At 39.1% G+C, this 22,709-nt stretch overlaps 1 protein-coding gene across 8 annotated transcripts in view; it reads left to right on the plus strand.

The window, feature by feature from the left end:
- The window catches only part of USPL1 (ubiquitin specific peptidase like 1), a 42,116-nt gene that overhangs the window by 11,650 nt on the left and 7,757 nt on the right, over positions 1 to 22,709 (plus strand). For 4 of the 8 annotated variants that reach the window (XM_004054326.5, XM_019039571.4, XM_055359754.2 and 1 more), the window contains 4 exons: positions 1,776 to 2,415; positions 8,769 to 8,882; positions 13,614 to 13,743; positions 17,922 to 18,047. In XM_004054326.5, the coding sequence (XP_004054374.3) occupies positions 1,776 to 2,415; positions 8,769 to 8,882; positions 13,614 to 13,743; positions 17,922 to 18,047 (1,010 nt within the window). The remainder of the gene's footprint in view (positions 1 to 1,775; positions 2,416 to 8,768; positions 8,883 to 13,613; positions 13,744 to 17,921; positions 18,048 to 22,709) is intronic. The other 4 variants (XM_055359753.2, XM_063697239.1, XM_063697238.1 and 1 more) reach the window with 1 other exon arrangement.

Consider the following 22,709-nt stretch of genomic DNA (forward strand, 5'->3'; position numbering starts at 1 on the left):
AAGTGCAGTATTATGAGTGTAATGTTCAATTGGTAGAAGAGGCTATCTGAGGGGATTTAGCGCATTTCAGTTATCTGTTGGTGTGAAACGAATCACCTTGAAACTTAGTCGCTCAAAAATTTTAACGGTGGCTGGGCATGGTGGCTCACATCTGGAACTGCAGCACTTTGGGAGGCCGAGGCAGGCAGATTGCTTGAACCCAGGAGTTTGAGAGCAGCCTGGGCAACGTGGTGAAACCTTGTCTCTACAGAAAATACCGTGGCAGGTGCCTTTAGCACCAGCTACTTGGGAGGCTAAGGTTGTAGGATCTCTTGATCCCAGGAGGCAGAGGTTGCAGTGAGCTGGGATCGTGCCACTATACTCCAGCCTGGATAACAGAGGCAGACCCTGTCTCAAAAAAAAATTATAATGGCTCCATTTATTATTTCACATGATTATGTGAGTTGACTAGGGAATTCTTACACATCACACTATGTCAGCTGGGACAGCTGAAATGTCCACATGGCTGGCAGTTGGTACTAGCTGCTAGCTGGCAGTTGATTTCAAGTAGTCAGCCAGGGGTCTCAGTTATTTTCCATGAGGTTCTCTCCATGAGGCCAGCTGGGCTCTTCACAGTGTGATAGCTGGGACTAAGAAGGAGTGTTCCAGAAGAAGGGCTTGTCCTCTTGAGCCAGTGCTTATCAGACCTCTATGTATATCATGTGTGCTAATGTTCCATCAAAGCTAGTCACAGGGCCAAGCCAACTCTGTACAGTGTAGGGACTGGCTGCAGGAGGGCATGAATTACCAGGAGGTGTAGTTCTCTAGTTCATAGGGAGGGCCATCAAGATAGTAGTCTACCATACTTGTGTAAAAGAAGGCATTAATTATTATTATTATTATTATTATTATTATTATTATTATTATTTTAGAGACAGGGTCTTGCTCTGTTTCCCAGGCTGGAGCAATAGAGTGGGGCAATCATAGCTCATTGCAGCCTCCAACTCCTGGGCTTAAGCAATCCTCCCACCTCAGCCTCCCAAGTAGCTGGGAATACGGGAGTGTACTGCCATGCCCACCTGAAAAAGAAGGCATATTTTAAAAGCAGACCTTTAGTGTAGAGGGTTCTTGAATTTGTTATTTAAAATATTCTGGTAGTTTTTAAACTTAGGAAAGATCCACTGATTCTTTTAGTGATATGTTTACATTGTTGTTATTTGGCGTAAATTGTGTTAATGCACAGTAAGATTTGATGAAGTCATTAAAATTCAGCCACTTGGACTCTAAACCCAATAAAGATGTAAAACAGCAGTGCTATGAGATGCATATTCAGTTTCAAAATATAGGAAACACAGAAATTACTCCGTGCACTTTTAATTTGAAAATACTTTTAAAATGTGTAGTGTAATGTAGTGTCTGTCCCAAAAGAGTAACATTCATTATAGTGTTTCTTTACATTGTTGAAAATTTTAAGTTCACTTAACATTAGATTTTTATTAAAGCAAAAATATGTTTTCCTTATTAGCTTACCCTTTTGTAACTCAGATTAAACCCTTGATTGTTCAAATTAACCTGAAAAAAATTATTCTTTTGGAGGCCAAATTTTTGATTAAGTAGTTGTTTGTCTCTAATTTTTTCAAATTTATGTGTATAAATATAACCTGTCATCAAATCAATGCTAACATGTTCTATACATATATAATCAATTCTATACATGTTTTTCATGATATGAAAACTATAAAACATGAAGTTATTTGAATTTGTGTAGTTTTTATCATTTTATTTTTACTTTGCAGTGCATCTATCCTTTGGGCTCTAAATCACTTAATAACCTAATTTCTCCTGATTTGGAAGAATGTCACACTCCACATAAGCCTCAGAAAAGGAAGAGCTTGGAAAGCAGCTATAAGGATTCACTTCTTTTAGCAAATTCCAAAAAGACTAGAAATTATATTGCTATTGACGGTGAAAAAGTTTTGAACAGCAAACATAATGGAGAAGTATATGACGAAACCTCGTCAAACTTACCTGATAGTAGTGGTCAACAGAATCCAATTAGGACAGCTGATTCCTTGGAGCGGAATGAGATTTTGGAAGCTGATACTGTTGACATGGCTACTACAAAAGATCCTGCTACAGTTGATGTGTCTGGAACTGGCAGACCTTCCCCTCAAAATGAAGGATGTACATCTAAACTGGAAATGCCACTGGAGAGCAAATGTACATCATTTCCCCAGACTTTATGTGTCCAGTGGAAAAATGCTTATGCTCTCTGTTGGTTAGACTGTATCCTGTCAGCTTTGGTGCACTCGGAAGAGTTAAAGAACACCGTGACTGGACTGTGCTCGAAGGAGGAATCTATATTCTGGCGGTTGCTTACAAAATATAATCAAGCAAATACACTTCTATATACCAATCAATTGAGTGGTGTTAAAGGTTGGTACTAATATTTTATTTTTATTTACTTATTTATTCATTTGGAGTCAGGGTCTCACTCTGTCATCCAGGCTGGAGTGCAGTGGCATGATCATGTCTCCTTGCAGCCTTGACTTCCCTGGCTCAGGTGGGCCTCCCACCTCAGTCTCCCAAGTAGCTGGAACTACAGTCGTGCACCACCATAGCCAGCTAAGATAGTGAGATGGTGGCCTCACTGTCTTGCCCAGGCTGGACTCGATTTCCTGGGCGCAAGCACCCTTCCCGCCTCAGCCTCCCAAAGTGCTGGGATTACAGGCATGAGTCACCATTCCCGCCTACTTGTCTTTATTTCTTAAAAATATTAATGTTGAGTTTTGTCTCCCAGCATGTGGGAAAGATGTCATCCATTGCTTCTGTTTCCTGGAGGCCTGGGAGCAAGGAGCCCAGGAACAGTATCATGAAGCTTGAGATAATACCAGTTACATTATCCTGACTGCCCAAAAGGCAGTTTTTTGTTTTTTTTTTATACTTTAAGTTCTGGGGTACATGTGCAGAACGTGCAGTTTTGTTACATAGGTATACATGTGCCATGGTGGTTTGTTGCACCCATCAACCCGTCACCTATATTAGGTATTTCTCCTAATGCTATCCCTCCGCAACCCCTCCATTCCCCATCAGGCCCCAGTGTGTGATGTTCCCCTCCCTGTGTCCATGTGTTCTCATTGTTCAACTGTCACTTATGAGTGAGAATATATGGTGTTTGGTTTTTTGTTCTTGTGTTAGTTTGCTGAGAATGATGGTTTCCAGCTTTATCCATGTCCCTGCAAAGGACATGAACTCATCCTTTTTTATGGCTGCATAGTATTCTGTGGTGTATATGTGCCACATTTTCTTTATCCAGTCTATCATTGATGGGCATTTGGGTTGGTGCCAAGTCTTTGCTATTGTGATTTTTTTTTTTTTTTTTTTTAGACAGAGTCTCACTCTGTTGCCCAGGCTGGAGTGCAATGGCATGATCTCAGCTCACTGCAACCTCCGCCTCTCAGGTTCAAGCAATTCTCCTGCCTCAGCCTCCCAAGTAGCTGGGACTACAGGCATGCACCACCAGGCCCAGCTAATTTTTGTATTTTTAGTAGAGACAGGGTTTCACCATGTTGGTCAGGCTGGTCTTGAACTCCAGACCTCATGATCTGCCTGCCTTGGCCTCCCAAAGTGCTGAAATTACAGGTGTGAGCCACCATACCTGGCCTAGGCAGTCTTTTTCAAAACTGTAAGACTGTGCTTGTGTCTTAGGGTGTCAGGATAATAGTGGTTACTTTTAAGTGTTTAAACTACTGAAAAGCAGAATGAAGAAGTGAGTAAAAATCACCCATAATCACACAGCCTCCTAAGATCTCTTGTCACAATAAGGGATATGTTTTTCATTTTATTCTCTGTGAAATAGGATACTTATGAACCCACCTCCCAACATAGGAAGAATTAAAACATTCCCAATAACTTACATTTACCTATGTGTTTCCTCCCATCCCATGCTCTACCTCCCCCCATAAGTAATCATTATCTGAAATGTGTTTCATCATTCCATCTTTTCTAAGTTTTTCTTACGTGTGTATATCTAAACAGTATACAGTAGTCTCCCCTTATCATAGTTGTACTTTTCTTGGTTTCATTTAACCCGAGGTCTGAAAGTAGATGAGTATAGTACAGTAATATATTTTGAGAGAGAGACAGACCACATTCACATAGCTTTCATTACAGCATATTGTTATAATTGTTCTATTTTATTATTAGTTTTAATCTTACTATGCCTAATTATAAAACTTGATCGTAGGTATGTAGTTATAGGAAAAAGCATAATATGTAAAATGTTTAGTTACTATCCAAGGTTTTAGGCATCCACTGGGGTCTTGGAAGGTATCCCTCTTAGATAATGGGGGATGGATGGTACTGAACCCTGTAAATACAATGTTTTTCCCTATACATACATAATTATGATCAAGTTTAATTAAGAGTAAATTAAATATGGGCCAGGTGCAGTGGCTCACATCTGTAATCCCAGCACTTTAGGAAGCTGAAGTGGGCAGATCTCATGAGGTCAAGAGTTTGAGACCAGCCTGGCCAACATGGTGAAACCCCATCTCTACTAAAAAATACAAAAATTGGCTGGCTATGGTGGCACACGCCTGTAGTCCCAGCTACTCTGGGAGGTTGAGGCAGGAGAATTGCTTGAACCCAGGAGGTGGAAGTTGAACAATCACTTGAACCTGGGATCACGCCACTGCACTTCAACCTGCCTGGGTGATAGAATGAGACTCTGTCTCAAAAAAAAAAAAAAAAAAGTAAAGTAAATGTGGCTCAACATGTTGCTGTCAGTTGGAACATTTGTTTCTGATCGTGTCTTCCACCCACAAATTGAATGCTTTTTCCATCTTAACACTTATCAGGCACTGTGGCCATAACTTGAGCAGTTGAGATGCAACAGCAAAATTAGCACAGATTTCTTTTTCTTTCTTCACAGTTTCATGGATAAGAGATTTGTTCTTAGATCTCAGCAACCTCAGCATATGATTTTTTTCTTTAAGTTGAGAACTTTGACCTTTTTACTTAGAGAAGCATTTTACAGCTTCTCTTTGGCATATCTGAATTGCCAGCATTACTATGCTCGTGCTTTGGGGCCATTATTAAGTCAAATAAGGGTTCCTTGAACACAAGCACTGCAATACCATGGCAATAGATCGCATCACCAAGATGGCTGCTAAGTGAACCACAGGCAGGAGTGTAGACAGCATGGACACACTAGACGAAGGGAAGGTTCACGTTGCCAGTGGAACACAGCAGGACAGCAAGAGAGTTGATGATGCTACTCAGAATGGCATGAAATTTAAAGCTTATAAATTGTTTCTGGAATTTTCCGTTTAATATTTTCAGACCACGGTTGAGTTCAGGTAACTGAAACCATAGGAAGCAAAACCATGGATGAAGAGGGACCACTTCGTATTGCCTAATTTAGTTTGTTTTGATCTTCTGGGACCTTTTTTTCTTGTTGTAAAAATTTATGGGGCTGTTTATAGTTGTGGCTCATTGATTTTTCATTGCTACATAATACTTCCATTTTGTAAATATAACAGAATATTCATCTACCTGTCAGTGGACAGTGGGGTTTTTTTGCCATTATAAATGCTGCTGCTGTGACCATTTGGGGGGCAAGTCTCCGGGGGCACAGTATAAGAGTTTCCCTTCTGTATAACAAAGGAATGGAAAATTATAGACTTTCGTGTCCAAATTTACAAGATAATGACAATTGTTTTCCAAAGTGGTTGTACCAAGCAATTCTCCCATTAATAGTGTATATAAGAGCTCTTCCTGATCCATATATTCTTCTTGGTTTATTTTCACACTTTTGAGATTTTCGCTATTTGAGTGGTATAAAATGGTCTGTGATCTTGATTTGCCGTTTCCACATTTTGAAGAGGTTGTCGGCTCTATGTGTATATATTGCTCATACTTGTTCCCTCTTCTGTGAAATGCCTTTTGTATCTTATCCCTATTCTGTTCTGTTGATTGTCACGTTTTAATTGACTTGTATGAGTTTGTTCCTTGTATCATTGTTGCTAGAGTTACATCAGATGTGTTGCTGAATCTGCTCCCAGTTTGCAGCTTGTGTTTTTACTTTTTAAAAACTATCTTGATTTATAGGGAGGTCTTTATCTTTTCATTTGGAGCTAGTAATGTTTGTGGCTTTTTGTTTTTTAAAAACTATCTTGATTTATAGGGAAGTCTTTATCTTTTCATTTGGAGCTAGTAATGTTTGTGGCTTTTTAAAGAAATTATTACTATTCCCAAGGTCAGAAAATCATTCCCAAGGTCAGAAAATCATTCACCTATATTTTCACTGAAAAGTTATAAAGTTTTGCTTTTGACATTGAAATTCCTCATTCAGTTGGAATTCATATTGATGTGTGGTATGAGGTAAGGATCCATTTTTTTCCCATTTGCATAGCCAGTTTTTGTAGCTCCACTTTATTTTCTCACTTGATCTGCCATGCCACCTCTAGCATGTATCAACATTTCATGTATGTGTGCAGCTGTTCCTTAACTCTCAATTTTATTCTCTTGGTTACTTTGTCTAACCCAGCACTCATACTTTTTAAATTATTACGGCTACCTTGTAGGGCAAGAATCCTCACTTTTATTCAACTTCTTTTGAAGTGTCTTGATACATATTTTTTCTGATCTTACTTGGCCATATATATTTTGGGGACAGATGTGACATCATACCAAGCTTTCTTTGCTTGACATTGTAGATATTTTCTTATTCATTAATGTGCTAAAAATTTTGAGTTTGGTCATACAGTCTTTTATATGGATCTTATACATTGTTTCTCTGTTGTTAACCATTCAGGCTGTTACTAGTTTTTGCTGTTGTGAATTAACACCAGGACAAATATCCATATATCTTTTGAATTCATTACTGACTAGTTTCCTAGGAAAGATATTAGAATATGAATATTAAAGGTCTTGCTGAATACAGTTTTCCAGAATGGTTGTACCAATATATAATTCCATTTTCATTATGTAGAAAAAATACCTCAGTGTTTTCTAACCACCTTTGGTTAGAACATTCAAGACGTTATGGTTTTGTTAGGTAAGAAATATTTTGTTTCAGTGTAGGTTTTCTTTGAGGCTGAACTTTTTTGTGTGTGTCAGTCATTTACAGTTTTTTGCAATTTTTAAAATTCAGTTTCTCACAAGCATTTTGCCTTTGACTTTTCTTCTATTTCTGCTTTCTCTAATTACAGAAACCCCAGTGTTAAGTCGCTGACAGTTCAGTTGTTTGTTGCAGAAGAGCAGCAGTTCAATATTGGAATTAACTTTAATTTTATGTTTTTAATCTGTTACTAATTTTTTACAGAATAATTTTAGTTTTTATAATCTGGTTAATTATATGTTTGAGCTGCATTACTTTGCAATGTAAGTTTTTTTTTTTTGGCATGGTCAAATAACAAAAATTCTGATTAATGCTTATTTCATATTACAGGAGAATCCAGATATTTCATTAGGGAAACATATAAGCAGAGTGTGATCAGGCTGTATGAATTATTTATAAGAGATGTGAGTGAAAAGATCTATTTGTAGCTTAAGAGTAAGTAGAGTCAGATGCATGTAGAGTCTTTTATTCAAAAGTTTTCTTATTAATCTTGGATAGTTTCTTGTCACAGTAATTCCATTTTGAAGATAATAAATATTACCATGAAGAAGTGATCAAAAACATAGATATGTGTGCCCAAAGGTATTTATCACAATAGTATTTATAATAGTGAAAAAAGAAACAACTAAAATGTCTGGCAATACGAGAATGATTAATAAAGCGATGTTTCAGCTGAATATAGTGGCATGCGCCTGTAAGCCCAGCTACTCAGGAGGTTGAGGCTGCAAGATGGCTTGAGCCCAGGAGTTAATGACCAGCCCAGGCAACATAGCAAGACCCTGTCTCCAAACACACAAACACACACACAAGTGCTATGTTCCAGTCACTGTATAATAACTAGCCAGGTTTTTTGTTGTTGTTGTTTTGTTTTTGTTTTTGTTTTTTGAGAGAGCATCTCACTTGCCCAGGCTGGAGCGCAGTAGTACGATCACAGCTCACTGCAGCTTGTAGAACCCTAACCCTCCTGGGCTCAAATGATCCTCCCACCTCAGCCTCCTGAATAGCTGGGACTACGGGTGTGTACCACCATACCCAGCTTTTTTTCTAAGAGATAGGGGTTTCACTATGTTGACCAGGCTGGCCAGTTTTTAATGAAGCAAATTTGTGTAGACAAAGCAGGATGTGGAACCGAATAAACACTATGTTGCCACTGAAGACCCCTTCAAACCCCTCAAAAATGACATAGAAGGGAAATATACGAGATATTAGTTTGGGAAATAATTATAACTTTATTAAGACTCCTTATAAATTTATCTGTTCCTATGACCTGGCTAAGTTCAATAAAAGTTACACAGAGTGGAATAAATGGTTAGACATCATTTGTAGTATAAGTAATTGCACATAAGGAGGTAACTTCTTTAGCTGTTTTAGAGATAGACATAGTATCTGAAAGGTTAGTTATTTTACTAGACCTGTGATTATTTGGGTGAGAAAGGCTTTCACTGAGATTTTACCCATTCAGTAAGTACTAATGATATTGTGCTGATAACATGTATTAAGGGAATATATGGTATACCACAGAGAAAGAATTAAGGAAATTTTGTGTTTTGCTTTTTGTCTGTTGGCAAAACTTACTGACTCAGCTTTCATTCTTGGGAATGTGTCAGTTTTCTGTGGGAAGATATACATTGATGAGGAATTGATAATGTTCTCTGTATTTTCTTAGATGGAGATTGTAAAAAACTTACCTCAGAAATATTTGCAGAGATAGAGACCTGTCTGAATGAAGTTAGAGATGAAATTTTTATTAGCCTTCAGCCCCAGCTTAGATGCACATTAGGTAAGTAATTGGTAAAACTTACTTGTATTATACTCATCTACCATGTAGAAATATGTACCTCATAAGGAAATAGAACACTGTTTGATTACCTTGGATGATCACATTCTTGGGAGAGAGAATCTGAGTAGTTTGACTTAGGAATCTACCACTGGGTAAGTTATTGTTGGGCAGAGCTGTTCCATGTAAATATGTAGGCTGGTGTTCCACCTCTTGAGAGTGGGTGCAGTTCTCAGAACCAGGAGAATTTTAGGGGGCATATCATTAGTTGCTTCTCTAGTACGTTTCCTAGTAGACAGCTCTAGCATTTTTAACCTCAGTTGTGCATTAAAAAGCACCGAGGGAATTTAAAAGTAAATGCCAACGCTGGGGCATTTGAATTAGGATCTCAGGGATGGGGCTCAGGAAATCAGTAATTTTTAGAAACCCCACATGATTGTTATATGTACCTAGGGTTTAGAATCTCATCTAAACCAACCATAGTAATTCTGTTTCCCTACCAGTGATTGGTTTAGGAATGTCCATGTGGTAGAGTTTTGGCCAGTGGATATTAAGAGAAATATGCTGATGGCCTTTTGGGAAAGCTTCCTTGCCTTTAGAAAGGGCACAGGGATGGGACCTCTTTGTTCTCTGTGACTTGGTTTTTGGCCTGTGGGAGTGGCGTGCAGCAAGTGAGCTAGAGAGTCTGTCCAAACCTTTCTAAATTTTTTTAGTATTGCGAAAAGGAGCTGCGGGGTTTTTTTGTTTTTGTTTTGAAAGGGCTTTTTGTTTTATTTTTCTTGTATCCTTGTATTATCCTTGTATTAACTCTTCTATTAATGTTATAGTAGCAGAATACGATACTCCCTATTAGTAATAACCCATATTATGTAAAATATCAGTGCCTTCTAGTTTTTCTCTCAATGAGTGACATTTAACTTATATTAAAAAATGATATTTATATTTTATAATAAAATCAGTTGTTGCTACTGATTTGTCTAGCATGTACAAAAGACACCATGCTTCCAGATCATTATAAAATATGGTATTTTATAATATATTTACAATATATTTATAACATATTTATATACTTAGAATATATTTTATAAGGCTGGGCTTGGTGGCTCATGCTTGTAATCCCAGCACTTTGGGAGGCCAAGGCAGGCATATCACAAGGTCAAGAGATTGAGACCATCCTGGCCAACATGGTGAAACCCTGTCTCTACTAAAAATACAAAAATTAGCCGGGCGTGGTAGTGTGTGCCTGTAGTTCCAGCTACTCGGGAGGCTGAGGCAGGAGAATCGCTTGAACCTGGGAGACAGAGGTTGCAGTGAGCTGAGATCACGCCATTGCATTCCAGCCTGGGGACAGAGCAAGACTCCGTCTCAAAAAATGTATATATATATATGTGTGTGTATGTGTGTGTGTGTATATATATATTGGGAAGCATGGCATCTTTTGTACATGCTGGACAGCTTTTGACATACTTCTTTGACTCATGCTTCTGCCCCCTAATTTTCACTTTTTTTCCTACATTTTATTAAAATTAATATATAATAGTTGTATATCTGCTTTGTTTTTCATGGACTTATACATACATATTTATTCTGTTCTTATAAAAATCTGATTTTTCGTATGCGAAATTTCTGACATTTCCTCCTCTAGGCCTGAAGAACTGTTGTAATTTATGCATCAGATAGGCCCTCAGATGGAATGAATATTCTTTTTTCTTTATATCAAGGTATAATTTACATATAGTAAGACCCTTTTTAAGTGTGTACAGCTCTGTAACCCTCACTACAATCAAGATATAGGACTCTGTCACTCTAAAACTTCTCACCAGGTTCATCACCCCCAGCCACTGATCTGTTGAGCGAATACTCATTTCAAAGGAGCTTTTTCCGTAAGATCCCTAGAGTTTAGATGGAAGGGCTTTCGTGGTGCATTTAGCAGATACCATTTCCCTTCTAGACTCCCTACTTCAGTTCCCAGTTGAATTAAAGAATGGGAATCACTACCCTTCTTATCCCTGATAATTATTTTTGGAACAAAGTTACATCTTTTGCTCCACCTCCCCCATGGGCCTGGTTTTCTATGTAACAGAAGGAATTTTTAAGTTATTGTTTTGTGTAATCATAATAATTGGGCAAGCATACAGCTCTTTTCAATGCAGGAGGATTCCTCTCTTGTTTTACTGCCCATTCAAGGATAGTTGCTATATTTTAGCTGAAGATCTTACTAATGAAATGCTCTGTAATCATATAACTTATTTAACGATGTGTTTTGAGCTCTTTCATGATATTTTAATTCATGGAGAACTTTATGTATTTTAGACCTGAAGATTTTATATTGTCATTATGAAATGTAAATTGTTTGCTTTTTCAGTTAATATTTAGTTACAATAGAATACGGATTTAAAGGCTGATAATGAATTACAAAATTGTGCTATATGACATACTGTTTATGCATATAGTGTTGCATATTTTCATTTCTAGGAGATTGATTTGTATTTCTACTTACAAAAAAAACTTTTTAAAGCTTATTTTATGGCTGGGCCCGGTGGCTCACACCTGTAATCCCAGCACTTTGGGAGGCCGAGGCGGGTGGATCACCTGAGGTCAGGAGTTGCCTGGCCAATATGGTGAAACCCTGTCTCTACTAAAAATACAAAAAATTAGCCGGACGTGGTGTAGGTGCCTGTAATCCCAGCTACTCGGGAGGCTGAGGCAGGAAAATTGCTTGAAACCAGGAGGCAGTGGTTGCAGTGAGCAGAGATTGCGCCATTGCACTCCAACCTGAGCAACAAGTGTGAAACTCCTCAAAAAGAAACAAAAAAACTTTTTAAAATGTTTTTGTTCAAAAGTAGCAGTGAGACTATCCCACAAAGGTGACTACTAAAATAGCCTTTGTAACTACTGATATTTATAGAATATGCTTGGGGTTAGGGCATAACTCGCTTGTATTATACTCATCTACCATGTAGAAATATGTACATCATAAGGAAATATAATACTGTTTGATTACCTTGGATGATCATATTCTTGGGAGAGAGAATCTGAGTAGTTTGACTTAGGAATCTACCACTGGGTAAGTTATTGTTGGGCAGAGCTGTTCCATATAAATATGTAGGCTGGTGTTCCACCTCTTGAGAGTGGGTGCAGTTCTCAGAACCGGGAGAATATTTAGGGGACATATTGTTAGTTGCTTCTCTAGTACTTTTCCCAGTAGACAGATCTAGCATTTTTAACCTCAATTGTGCATTAAAAAGCACCGAGGGAATTTAAAAGTAAATACCAATCATAGGTACATTTGAATTAGAATCTCAGGGATGGGGCTCAGGAAATCAGTAATTTTTAGAAACCCCACATGATTGTTATTGCTTAGGTAATAACACCTACTGTCTATCTTGTGGTCCTGCCAAGGTGACTGTTCCTGGCCATGTTCCAGGCAACTATAGTTCCAGGCTAGGGGGAGAACTGGACCATGGAAGTGAGGCTGTCTCCAGGGTAGGGGAAGGGATGGAAGGTGACTGTTCCTGGCCATGTTCCAGGCAACTGTAGTTCCAGGCTAGGGGGAGAACTGAACCATGGAAGTGAGGCTCTGTCCAGGGTAGGGGAAGGGATGGAAGGACTCAGTCTCTTGGGCCAAATTGGTAAGGCAGCATCTAAGCTCCTCTGAGAATAGGAAGGAGAGCAACCAATTGGAAAAAGAATGGGAAACATGTAGATTCTCCTGCTTACCTTACTTTCCAGTCTCAAAGCTGGAAGCCAGCATTCACTGTTCAGTTATTTTCAATGACAACAAGATTCAAATCTTCAGTTGTAAAGTTGTTAAAGGAAAGGATTAGACTGAAAAGAAGAACGGTAGATGAAGAGTCCAAAGAGTTGAGGCTGGTCATTTAACCATTGTGTGGCCACGCCCTCTCCACAGGTGGAACAAGATGATCAGAATAGAAATGGCCAATTCTGATGTGTTTCTACAGTGTTTCACTGGTTACATTTTTTAACATCTGTGGCAAACCATTTCCATAATTTTTTTTTTTTTTTTTTTTAGAGACGGGGTCTCGCTCTGTCACCCAGGCTGGTATGCAGCGGCATGATCATAGCTCACTGCAGCCTCAAATTCCTGGGTTCAAATGAGCCTCCTGCCTTAGCCTCCTAAGTAGCTTGGACTACAGGTGTGTAGCACCACTCTCAGCTAATTTATTTCATTTTATTTTTTGTAGAGATAATGCCTCGCAATATTGGCCAGGCTGGTCTCAAACGTCATAGAAACTGGTTTTAGGTTCCTAGAGACTGGCAGCAATTCTCAGAGGTAACTCAAGCAGTCTTCCTGCCTTGGCCTCCCAGTGTGCTGGGATTACAAGGTGTGAGCCACCACACCTCATCAGTTTTTGTTTTAATATACTCTAAGGCTATCATAGTTTCGAGATCTTTTTTTTTTTTCCTGAGAAATCTAGAAAGATGGAAGACAGTATGGGTCTTTTGTGGTTTTTTTGTCCTGAGAAATTTTCATACATGTCTGCCAAGGAAAAGGAAAGAGATCAAAGTGGTAATTAAATCTTTAGGATGGACATTTTTAGAAAAATGCTTTATAAACTTCCCCTCTCCCAACTCTGAGTGACTTGTTGTGTCATACTGTATTAACACATATTCATGCTGTAAATATAGTAAGAAAAGACTGTAGTTCACAATTTTGGTTTAGTTTTTGCCATTATTGATTATGAGCAGTAATTTTTCCTTTTCTTTTTGAAGGTGATATGGAAAGCCCTGTGTTTGCATTTCCCCTGCTCTTAAAACTAGAACCCCACATTGAAAAGCTCTTCCTATATTCTTTTTCTTGGGACTTTGAATGTTCGCAGTGTGGACACCAATATCAAAACAGGTTAGTTTCTTTTGTTTTTTAAAATGGGTTCTTCTAGTTTCTCCACCACTGAGGTTAAGAGAACAATTTGAGCACCAGACACTACAGTTTGCTTGCTTCTTTAAACTGGAAGGATCAAAACCTCATCTTTGATAGACTGCTAGTAGGAGATTTCCTAAGGAGTTCTTCAGTGGGAAATAGGGACGATGAGAGGAATAATACACCTCCCTTCTCCAGAGTCCTTGCTGAGTAGAATACCTCTCAGAATGCCATGAAACTGTAGGCATTTTTGTTTATTTCTGTATTAGAGATGAGGGGTTTTGCTTGTTTACTTTAGGTTTCTAACATTATAGACACTAGTTTTAGGCTCTTGGAGGCTAGCAGCAATTCTCAGAGGTAATGCAAGCTTCCCCATTTCTTCCCGTAGTCCTGTGAAAGACCAGCCACCTCCAGAAGCCTACACATGAGCCTTCTCAGCCATACTTTCTGCTTTTCCTAATGCCTCTCAGCAGCATATTAGAAAGGCCATGATCGATGTACCTGTTACCTTCAGGCTTTGCATAAGGTGTATATGAAACATAATGAATTTCGTGTTTAGGCTCAGGTCCCATCCCCAGGTTACCTCTTTATCTTGGAGACACTTCTGGTCCCGTACGTTTCAGATAAGAGATATTCAACCTGTACCCACCACGTAAGGAGAGGAATAGGTTTTAGAAGAGGAGTCAGGGAGGCAAGGTATTACCAGAGGGATACTCTCACTTGGTCCATACCTGAGAAAGTTGCTGGCTGGCAGTTAGGAAGATGACCAGACTGGCTCAATTGTTCATGTGTTCAAATTATTACAATAGAAATAACTCTCCCCGCACCCCTTTTTTTTTTTTTTTTTTTTTGAGTTGGAGTCTCTCTCCCGTCGCACAGGCTGGAGTGCAGCAGCGTGATCTCGGCTCACTGCAGCCTCCACCTCCTGGGTTAAAGTGATTCTCCTTCCTCAGCTTCCTGAGTAGCTGGGATTACAGGTGTGTGCCACCACACCCGGCTGATTTTTGTATTTTTAGTAGAGACAGGGTTTTGCCATGTTGGCCAGGCTGATCTTGAACTCCTGACCTCAGGTGATCCAGCCACCTGAGCCTCCCACAGTGCTGGGATTACAGGTGTGAGCCACCATGCCCAGCCACACTTTTCTTTAGCTTAACTGCTTAAGTTAGAAAACTTGAAATCTCTCTAAGTTACTCAAGTAAAATATGAAATAAAAATATTACTTTTGAAGGCTGGGCACCGTGGCTCACATCTGTAATCCCAGCACTTTGGTAGGCCGAGGCGGGTGGATCACGAGGTCAGGAGTTTGAGACCAGCCTGGCCAACATGGTGAAACCCTGTCTACTGAAAATACAAAAATTAGCTGGGCATGATGGCGGACACCTGTAGTCCCTGTAGTCCCAGCTACTCGGGAGGCTGAGGCAGGAGAATAACCTGAAACCCGAAGGTGGAGGTTGCAGTGAGCTGAGATTGCACCACTGCACTCCAGCCTGGTCAACAAGAGCGACACTCCGTCTCAAAAAAAAAAAAAAATTACTTAGATATTCATTATCTAAATATGAAATCCTTTTTAGGTATTTAAGGAGTAGTCAAGGAGAGTTCAGTCTGGGAGGATGCTCCAGGGAATGCAGGCAACAAAGTTTTTTTTTTGTTTTTTAACTGGTTAACTCAGATCTACTAGAACAAGGTAAGGGAGGCCACAGAGTAGACACCATGAGCAAAGCTAACCCTCCTGAGTTGAAAAAAATTATGGACAAGAAGTTATCATTGAAATTAACTGTTGGCAGACATATCCAAAGAATATCGCAAGGATTTGGTCCCTTTATGCATCCTGAGACAGATGAATGTGTGGAATGGCAGCTGGTGGGCAACAGAGCGATATTGGCATGGTGGTGATACAGGGAAATAGTTTCATCGTGTTAAAAGCCATGGAACAAAGATACATAATGGCCGCTCTGCAGAAAAATCCACGTCCCCTCTCCAAAGGGACTGTTTTACTCTGATGTAAAAATTGGGTCAGATAAATTTTCATATTAAGCTTTTTGTTGAGTAAACTTTTGTAATAGTCCCCAAAACCCCCACTAGAACAGGGTGAGAATTAACGTTTTATTCATACCTAGGACTTAAATAATTTAGTGTAAGCAAGTGAGTATGAGAACACATCTGTTTCCAGTCTTCTATCATTGCTTTATATAAATTACTGGTTTTCTCCTCACAGTAACTCAGTGAGGAAGATCCTAGTGTCCTCATTTGGCACGTATGGATATGACAGCTTGAAAGGGGTTAGATTGATTCCCAAGATGACACACTGTAAGTGGCAGAGTCAGGAGACACACTTAGGCTCTTCTGGCCTCTAAGACTTTCTTGCTCACTGTGGTATACTCCTTAATCACTACCTGGGTTTTAAATAATATGAATAACCTTGCTGATTAAAATCAGCTTAATTGTAGCTTCTCTGGAATCCATATCTTAGTTGTTTGACAGTTTTCGGTTGAGTATGTTCTGTGTGTTAGGAACTCAGGCACTGGAAATAGTGTATCTTTGCCAAATTTACTAATTAGGTAGAGAGATAATACATGAACACATAATAGAGGTCCAGTGACTTCGTAATTAATCTGATCTTTGGGCTGCTTAACGTTAGCTTTGAATGCAAGATGTTAAATGCGTTTTAGAGATATATAGCACAAACTGTGAGAGCTCAAGGGAGGGAAGCAACTAGCTGCTTTTGTTTGCTTTTTTTGTTTTTTAAAAATAATCTTACTTTGTTCTAAAAATAAAAGTAGTTATAGAGGGAAAGCTAAAATGAAGTGACGTTTTCTTAAATATGTTTTAATATGTCATAACTTAAAACTTATTTCCACTTAATCTGAAGGAGAACTGTCCAGCAAATTCCTTTGTTTTTGTGAAGCTGTTTTTAGTGCCAGCTTAAGGGCTTTTTACTCAACTTGGAAAGTGTAACCCAGAGTCAGTTAAAAACATAGTCTTCAGAGGCAGATCTCAGGTCTGTTATTTATCACTGTACTCTATGTGTCACTTTCCCCATCTGTAAAATGGGGATAAGAATAGCACCTGCCTCTGAGAGTTGTTTGGAAGATGAGTGTCCAGTGCCATGCCCTTTGCACATAGTAAGTGTTCAGAAATGTCAGATGTCATATGGAGAATTAACACTTACTTGCTGAGACAGTCTCCTTTTTATAAACTAAACAATAGGAGCCTTTACATAACAGTTATCTTTGAAAATGTAAGAATTTAGCAGAAATCAGTGCATTTGTTGATATCTTTATGTTGCTTTGCTTTTAAAATGTTAACCTCCCTGACTACTGATGTTTTTAACAGACAGTGCTTTCTCACAAGATTTGTAAGTATTTGCTATTGTTTAGAAAGGAAGCTTGTATCTCTTAAGTAGCTGCTTTTTAAATTACAAATATTTTTATTAAAGTGGATGCAGTTGAGGTTTAGTGTACATCTTTAAAGGTCATCTTTTTAGATGGCGTTGCTCTCAAGTATTCAGACTAAAGTGCAAATTTAGAACTTGTGTAACCTGTGAAAACAAAATTTGTTCACAATTAATGCTGTGTGTGTGTGTGTTTTTTTTTAAGGATTAAAAAATGTTAAGTTGTATGTATTCCTGATTTTATGTTTGGAAACATCTCCTTTTCATTTTTGGTTGTCTGTAATGGCTAGCCAGTTTGAGTTATTTGAGTAAGGGGTGAGCTCTTAATAAATTTGGCAACCTTAGAACAGTGGTTCTTCACTAAGGGCTATTTTTTCCCCCTTGGGACATTTGGCAACATCTAGAGACAACTGGATGCCGTTACTGGCATCTGGTGAGGAGAGGCCAGGGATGATGCTTAACATCCTACAGTGCACAGGACAGTGCTTCACAGCAAAGACTCTGTGGTGAAAAATGTCAGTGATATCGTTGAGGAACCCTGTCTTTTTTTCTTGCTTCATCTCATAGTTGAAAGATATGGGAAATTAACATGGAGCATCTTCACAGAGCTTCTTTACTAGGGGTAGGGAGGAACATTGCCATATTAACATGATTTGGGGAAATAAGAAAGTATGAATCACGAAAAAGGGGAGGAATACTTTTAGACATTGGTTTAAATTAATGTAAATGCATTTAACGTTAATGAATTTATTATGTCATTTTTTTATAGGCATATGAAGAGTCTGGTCACCTTTACAAATGTCATCCCTGAGTGGCACCCACTTAATGCTGCCCATTTTGGTCCATGTAACAATTGCAACAGTAAATCACAAATAAGAAAAATGGTATTAGAAAAGTGAGTTAAAATTGTCTTATAATTTTTAGTACAAAATGAAGGTGGATTTACATTTTTCTTAATGTGTAGGATTGAAAATGGTGACAACAACTTACCTTTCTGAAATTTGAGTTAACATATATTTCTGGGTTGCCAACTGCCTCGCTCTATCTGGCCAGTGAGCCCACTGTCACGGTGAAGCCACTGAAAAGCCAACTTAGGCTGACTCTGGCCCCACTCTCCTAGTGTCTTTCCTTCTTTTTGCCTTTTTTGTCCCTTTAAGGATATCAAACTTCAGTTTTTCTCTCCTCTGCCAAGTGTATGGAGTTTCTAGAATTCTGGGATTTCCTTAATCAGATTTCAAGAACTAAGATGATTCAAAGATAAGCCACAGGCTCATCTCTCTGAATTTCCATCTTCTCCTAGATCTCAGCATGCTAATTCCTCATCATCTTGAAAGCTATCTAGTGGCCTTGAGCAGATATATTCTCATTATATTTTGCCAGCTTTTCTGTTTGTCCTCAGTTGGGGAGGTTGGTCAGCATTACCTTTTCCAGTATTACCAGAGAACCATCTCTTTAAACTCACAGGTCAGTTCCATCTCAGGCAGTTTCCCTCTGTCTCATTAATGCACTCACACATGTACACATCCTCTCTACTCTTCATTTTCAGTCTACTCGTACATTAAGGAAATGTTTTGAGGTCTAATTTGATGTAATAAAGAACCGGGAACATTAACCTTTATGCCCTTTAATGTGCCAGAAACCTTTCAGAATCTTTCCTAAAGGTTTATTCTCATTGAAGTAATAAATCCTCAGTTTATCAGTGCTTACAGGCTCAAAAGGGAAAAAGGGCAGTAGTCCCCTGTTCCCTCCTCCAGGTATCTACTTTAAACCTTCAAATTAAGGTAATATTTACTGTGACTTTTCAAATTGATGTGCCTATTCTACCGTAATGCAGTCTGTTCTCCTTTTATAGTAATTGAGACTAGGGTTCTCACACCAACACCTGGGCCCCATCTCTGTTTAGCCTTTCCCTGTCCTTTCAATGCAATTGCGTATTTGGCTAACTCAGTACTCGGTGTTTGCATTGTTATTAATATACATGTGTTATTCCCTCTTCAGCCAAGCAGTATATATAGTTAGGTTTCACTTTTACAATTCTTTATTTTTCCGGGAATTGTTATTTGCCTTGTTTTCATTTGTTTTATTATGTACTGTGAGTTTTTGCCAAATACTTTAAAGACTTATTAATAAATTTTCAATACTCAGATCCTTCACAGTTTTTTACTCTGTTCCTCTCCCCTTTTTTTCCTGGAACTCTTTCCTGCCACCTTTCACTCTTTGCTGCAGTCTGTGCTGGTTCCTCTCTGGGCCTGCGGCATAGGGTGCTCTTTATTATGTACACACTTCCAGTCACTGTCGTAGTTTTTAGCCCAAGGCCTCATCTCCACATTCTGTCACATCTGTTGCCCATAAATATCCAGTCCTTTAGGGGTTCTCTAGGAAAAATAAGCTCTTCTTTGTCATCAACATATGCACTCCGCAGTACTCGTGTCTTCACTTTGCCCGTTCTGCTGGGTAAGGTGCCACTTCTCTGTTTGCTTTCTGTCCTCTAAATATTTGACTTCTTATTTGCTTATTTTCCTTTCTTTGTCCTTTTGGAGTCATATCTTTTTTGCCCCTCACTATTACTTGATAGCATTTGTGTAGGAGGGCGAAGTGGGAAGGAAGAGGAGGTGTCTGTATCTGTCTGAAGATTACAGAAGTCTGTAATCTGTCTTGGCTGCCAGGTGTCAGTTTTGAGATGTAAATGTTGATGATGAGGTGAGGAGAAGAGCAGCAGAGCATGGGGTCTGCCATCCTTCCCTGGACCATGGCCTGCTTTAGGCTGCTTGGTGTATATGATTTCATCTAGCTGTTCATACCTGATTTTTCCCGTGCCCCAGCACTGAACATAGACTCGTACCATTGTTTTGTGTAATCTGTTAATTGGTTGCATTGCAGCATATATATTTTTTAACTATACAAATAAGTTGCTTCCCTTAAAGATTCATGCTCTGATCTGGAAATTGATTCATTAGGTAAAAGTCTTTTAATGGAAAATGTGTTTTGAGTTCCAGTGGGCCAATTTATGAGCAGAATTTATAATGTGGACATTTCCTGTTTTCTTCAAAAGTAAATTGAACTAGTGTATGAAGTTTCACTTAAATTTTAAATGCCAAGGTCTTTATGTAAGTCCTTTGTGTTTTTTTTATTTTGAAATTTGTATAACTTGATTTGTTTGTGTCTAATGGAATTTAGAAATAAATTTAATATAGTTTTTAGGGCTAACCTAAAAGTAATTGGGTTCATCATATGTAATTAAAACATATAGGATCCTAAAAACTAATTAAGTTCCTTGGACACCTTATCTCGGATAACCCACATCTGTAATGTCTCCCCATTGGGAAGAGTCCATTGATAAATCAGGTGAATTATGCCTAGCGGGCCCAAATCTGCTACTTTTCTTTAAGTTGTGTAGGAGTTACATTCAGACCATGTCACTGCCACAGTCTCTCTGAGTGCAAGGCTATGGCTACGCTTTGTGGCACAGGGACACGATATTTCTCTGCTATCTTTGGGTAGCAGAGGTTAACACAGCTCCCTTGTGCTTTCTTTCTCTCTTTTCTATTTTCTTTTCTTTTCCTAAGGATAGATCTTTAAATAGGAGGAGTTTAACCCCATGTTAGGTGAATGCAAATGGATTTTAGCCGGATGTCTGTTGTTCACTTTTGGTTCCAGTTTGGTTAATTCCTTTCATCCAATTTTCCAGTGGTTGAGGGAGAACCTAACTTGCTCTCCTCGACTCTGAGCATCATCCGTCACTGACAGTTCAGGCATTGTGGGTAGGAAGAAGTCTGAGAACAAAACCTAGGGATAAAGTTTTAGTAGAGATGGGGTTTCACCATGTTGGCCAGGTTGGTCTCGAACTCCTGACCTCAGGTAATCCACCTGCCTTGGCCTCCCAAAGTGAGGCTGGAAATAAGACATGCTGGAATTGTAAGTAGGACACTAGAGTCTAGGGGAATCAAAGAGGAAAATGAACAGAAAAGGGAAGGGGAAGGATATTATTTGATTGACTCCAAGATGCTACTGTTTGTAAGTTTTACCATTTTAAAAATATGCCATTAAGAAAGAAATGCTGGCCAGGCATGGTGGCTCATGCCTGTAGTCCCAGCACTTTGGGAGGCTGAGGCGGGCAGATCACCTGAGACTAGGAATTTGAGACCATCCTGGCCAACGTGGTGAAACCGCATCTCTACTAAAAATACAAAAATCAGCTGGATATGGTGGCACATGCCTGTTGTCCCAGCTACTCAGGAGGCTGAGACATTAGCACTGCTTGAACTGGGGAGGCAAAGGTTGCAGTGAGCAGAGATTGCGCCACTGCACTCCAGCCTGGGCAACAGAGTGAGACTGTCTCAAAAAAAAAAAAAAAAAAGACAGAAATGCTGCTTATTTAACTGTGTTCTGTCAATGATAAGGTGTATCCCGACTTCAGAGATGTTAACATATGGGAAAAAATTTGGAATTCATTAGGCATTTGGAATTTACAAAGTTTCGGCCGGGCACAGTGGCTCATGCCTGTAATCACTTTGGGAGGCCAAGGCGGGTGGATTACCTAAGGTCAGGAGTTCGAGACCAATCTGGCCAACATGGTGAAACCCCATCTCTACTAAAAATACAAAAATTAGCTGGGCGTAGTGGCATGCGCCTGTAGTCCCAGCTACCCAGGAGGCTAAGGCAGGAGAATCGCTTGAACCCAGGGGGCAGAGGTTGCAGAGAGCTAAGATCGTGCCCTGCACTCCAACTTGGACAACAGAGTGAGACGCCATCTCAAAAACAAACTAAAAAAAAAAAAAATTTTCATAGTTACGGAGAGTAGTATGGAGGCCATACTGAGATTTTCGACATGGTAGTAAAACTCTACATTATGGCTCTGTTCTGCATCATTTCACTCCACATCAGGCCCTGGATAGCTGTGGTGTACTGGTCGATCTTGTGGCAGTAAGGCTAGTGTAATTAAGAGGATATTTTAAAACTTAACATATAATTGCTCTAGTTGTTGTCTCTTTTTTGCTGGTTAAGAAAATCAAATTTCTATCCTATCTGAATCTCATAGCAGACTTTGGAGATTTCTGACAAGTCATTTCTTACTACCTAGGGGAATGTACTTGTACTCAGCTAGAGTCTGAGTATCTTCTACATCCAGGGAATTTGGCTGAGTGTGGATTTTGGTCTTGGCAGTTTTTACTTTTATTAATTTGCAAAAGAATAGAAGACTTGGAATGTACAAGAAGCATAAAAATGTGTCAGGTGGTTTTACATGCGTTATTTATCACGTTAATATGTCTTAAAATATTTTCCACGTGTTAACTTATGTAAAGGCAGGAAACTAGTGAGATTTCATATTCTAGGGATCAAGAGATTATTTTAGTAACTAGCCTCAGAAAGTATCTTGAAAGGTATTATATAAGGTCAAGGAACTAAATATTAGTAAAGAGTCAGGCCAGGCGTGGTGGCTTATGCCTGTAATCCCAGCACTTTGGGAGGCCAAGGCAGGCAGATCACTTGAAGTCAGCAGTTCGAGACCAGCCTGGCCAACATGGTGAAACCCTGTCTTTACTAAAAATAGTAGTGT

This window comes from Gorilla gorilla, chromosome 14 (assembly GCF_029281585.2).
Source record: "Gorilla gorilla gorilla isolate KB3781 chromosome 14, NHGRI_mGorGor1-v2.1_pri, whole genome shotgun sequence".
In the NCBI taxonomy this organism is placed as follows: domain Eukaryota; kingdom Metazoa; phylum Chordata; class Mammalia; order Primates; family Hominidae; genus Gorilla; species Gorilla gorilla.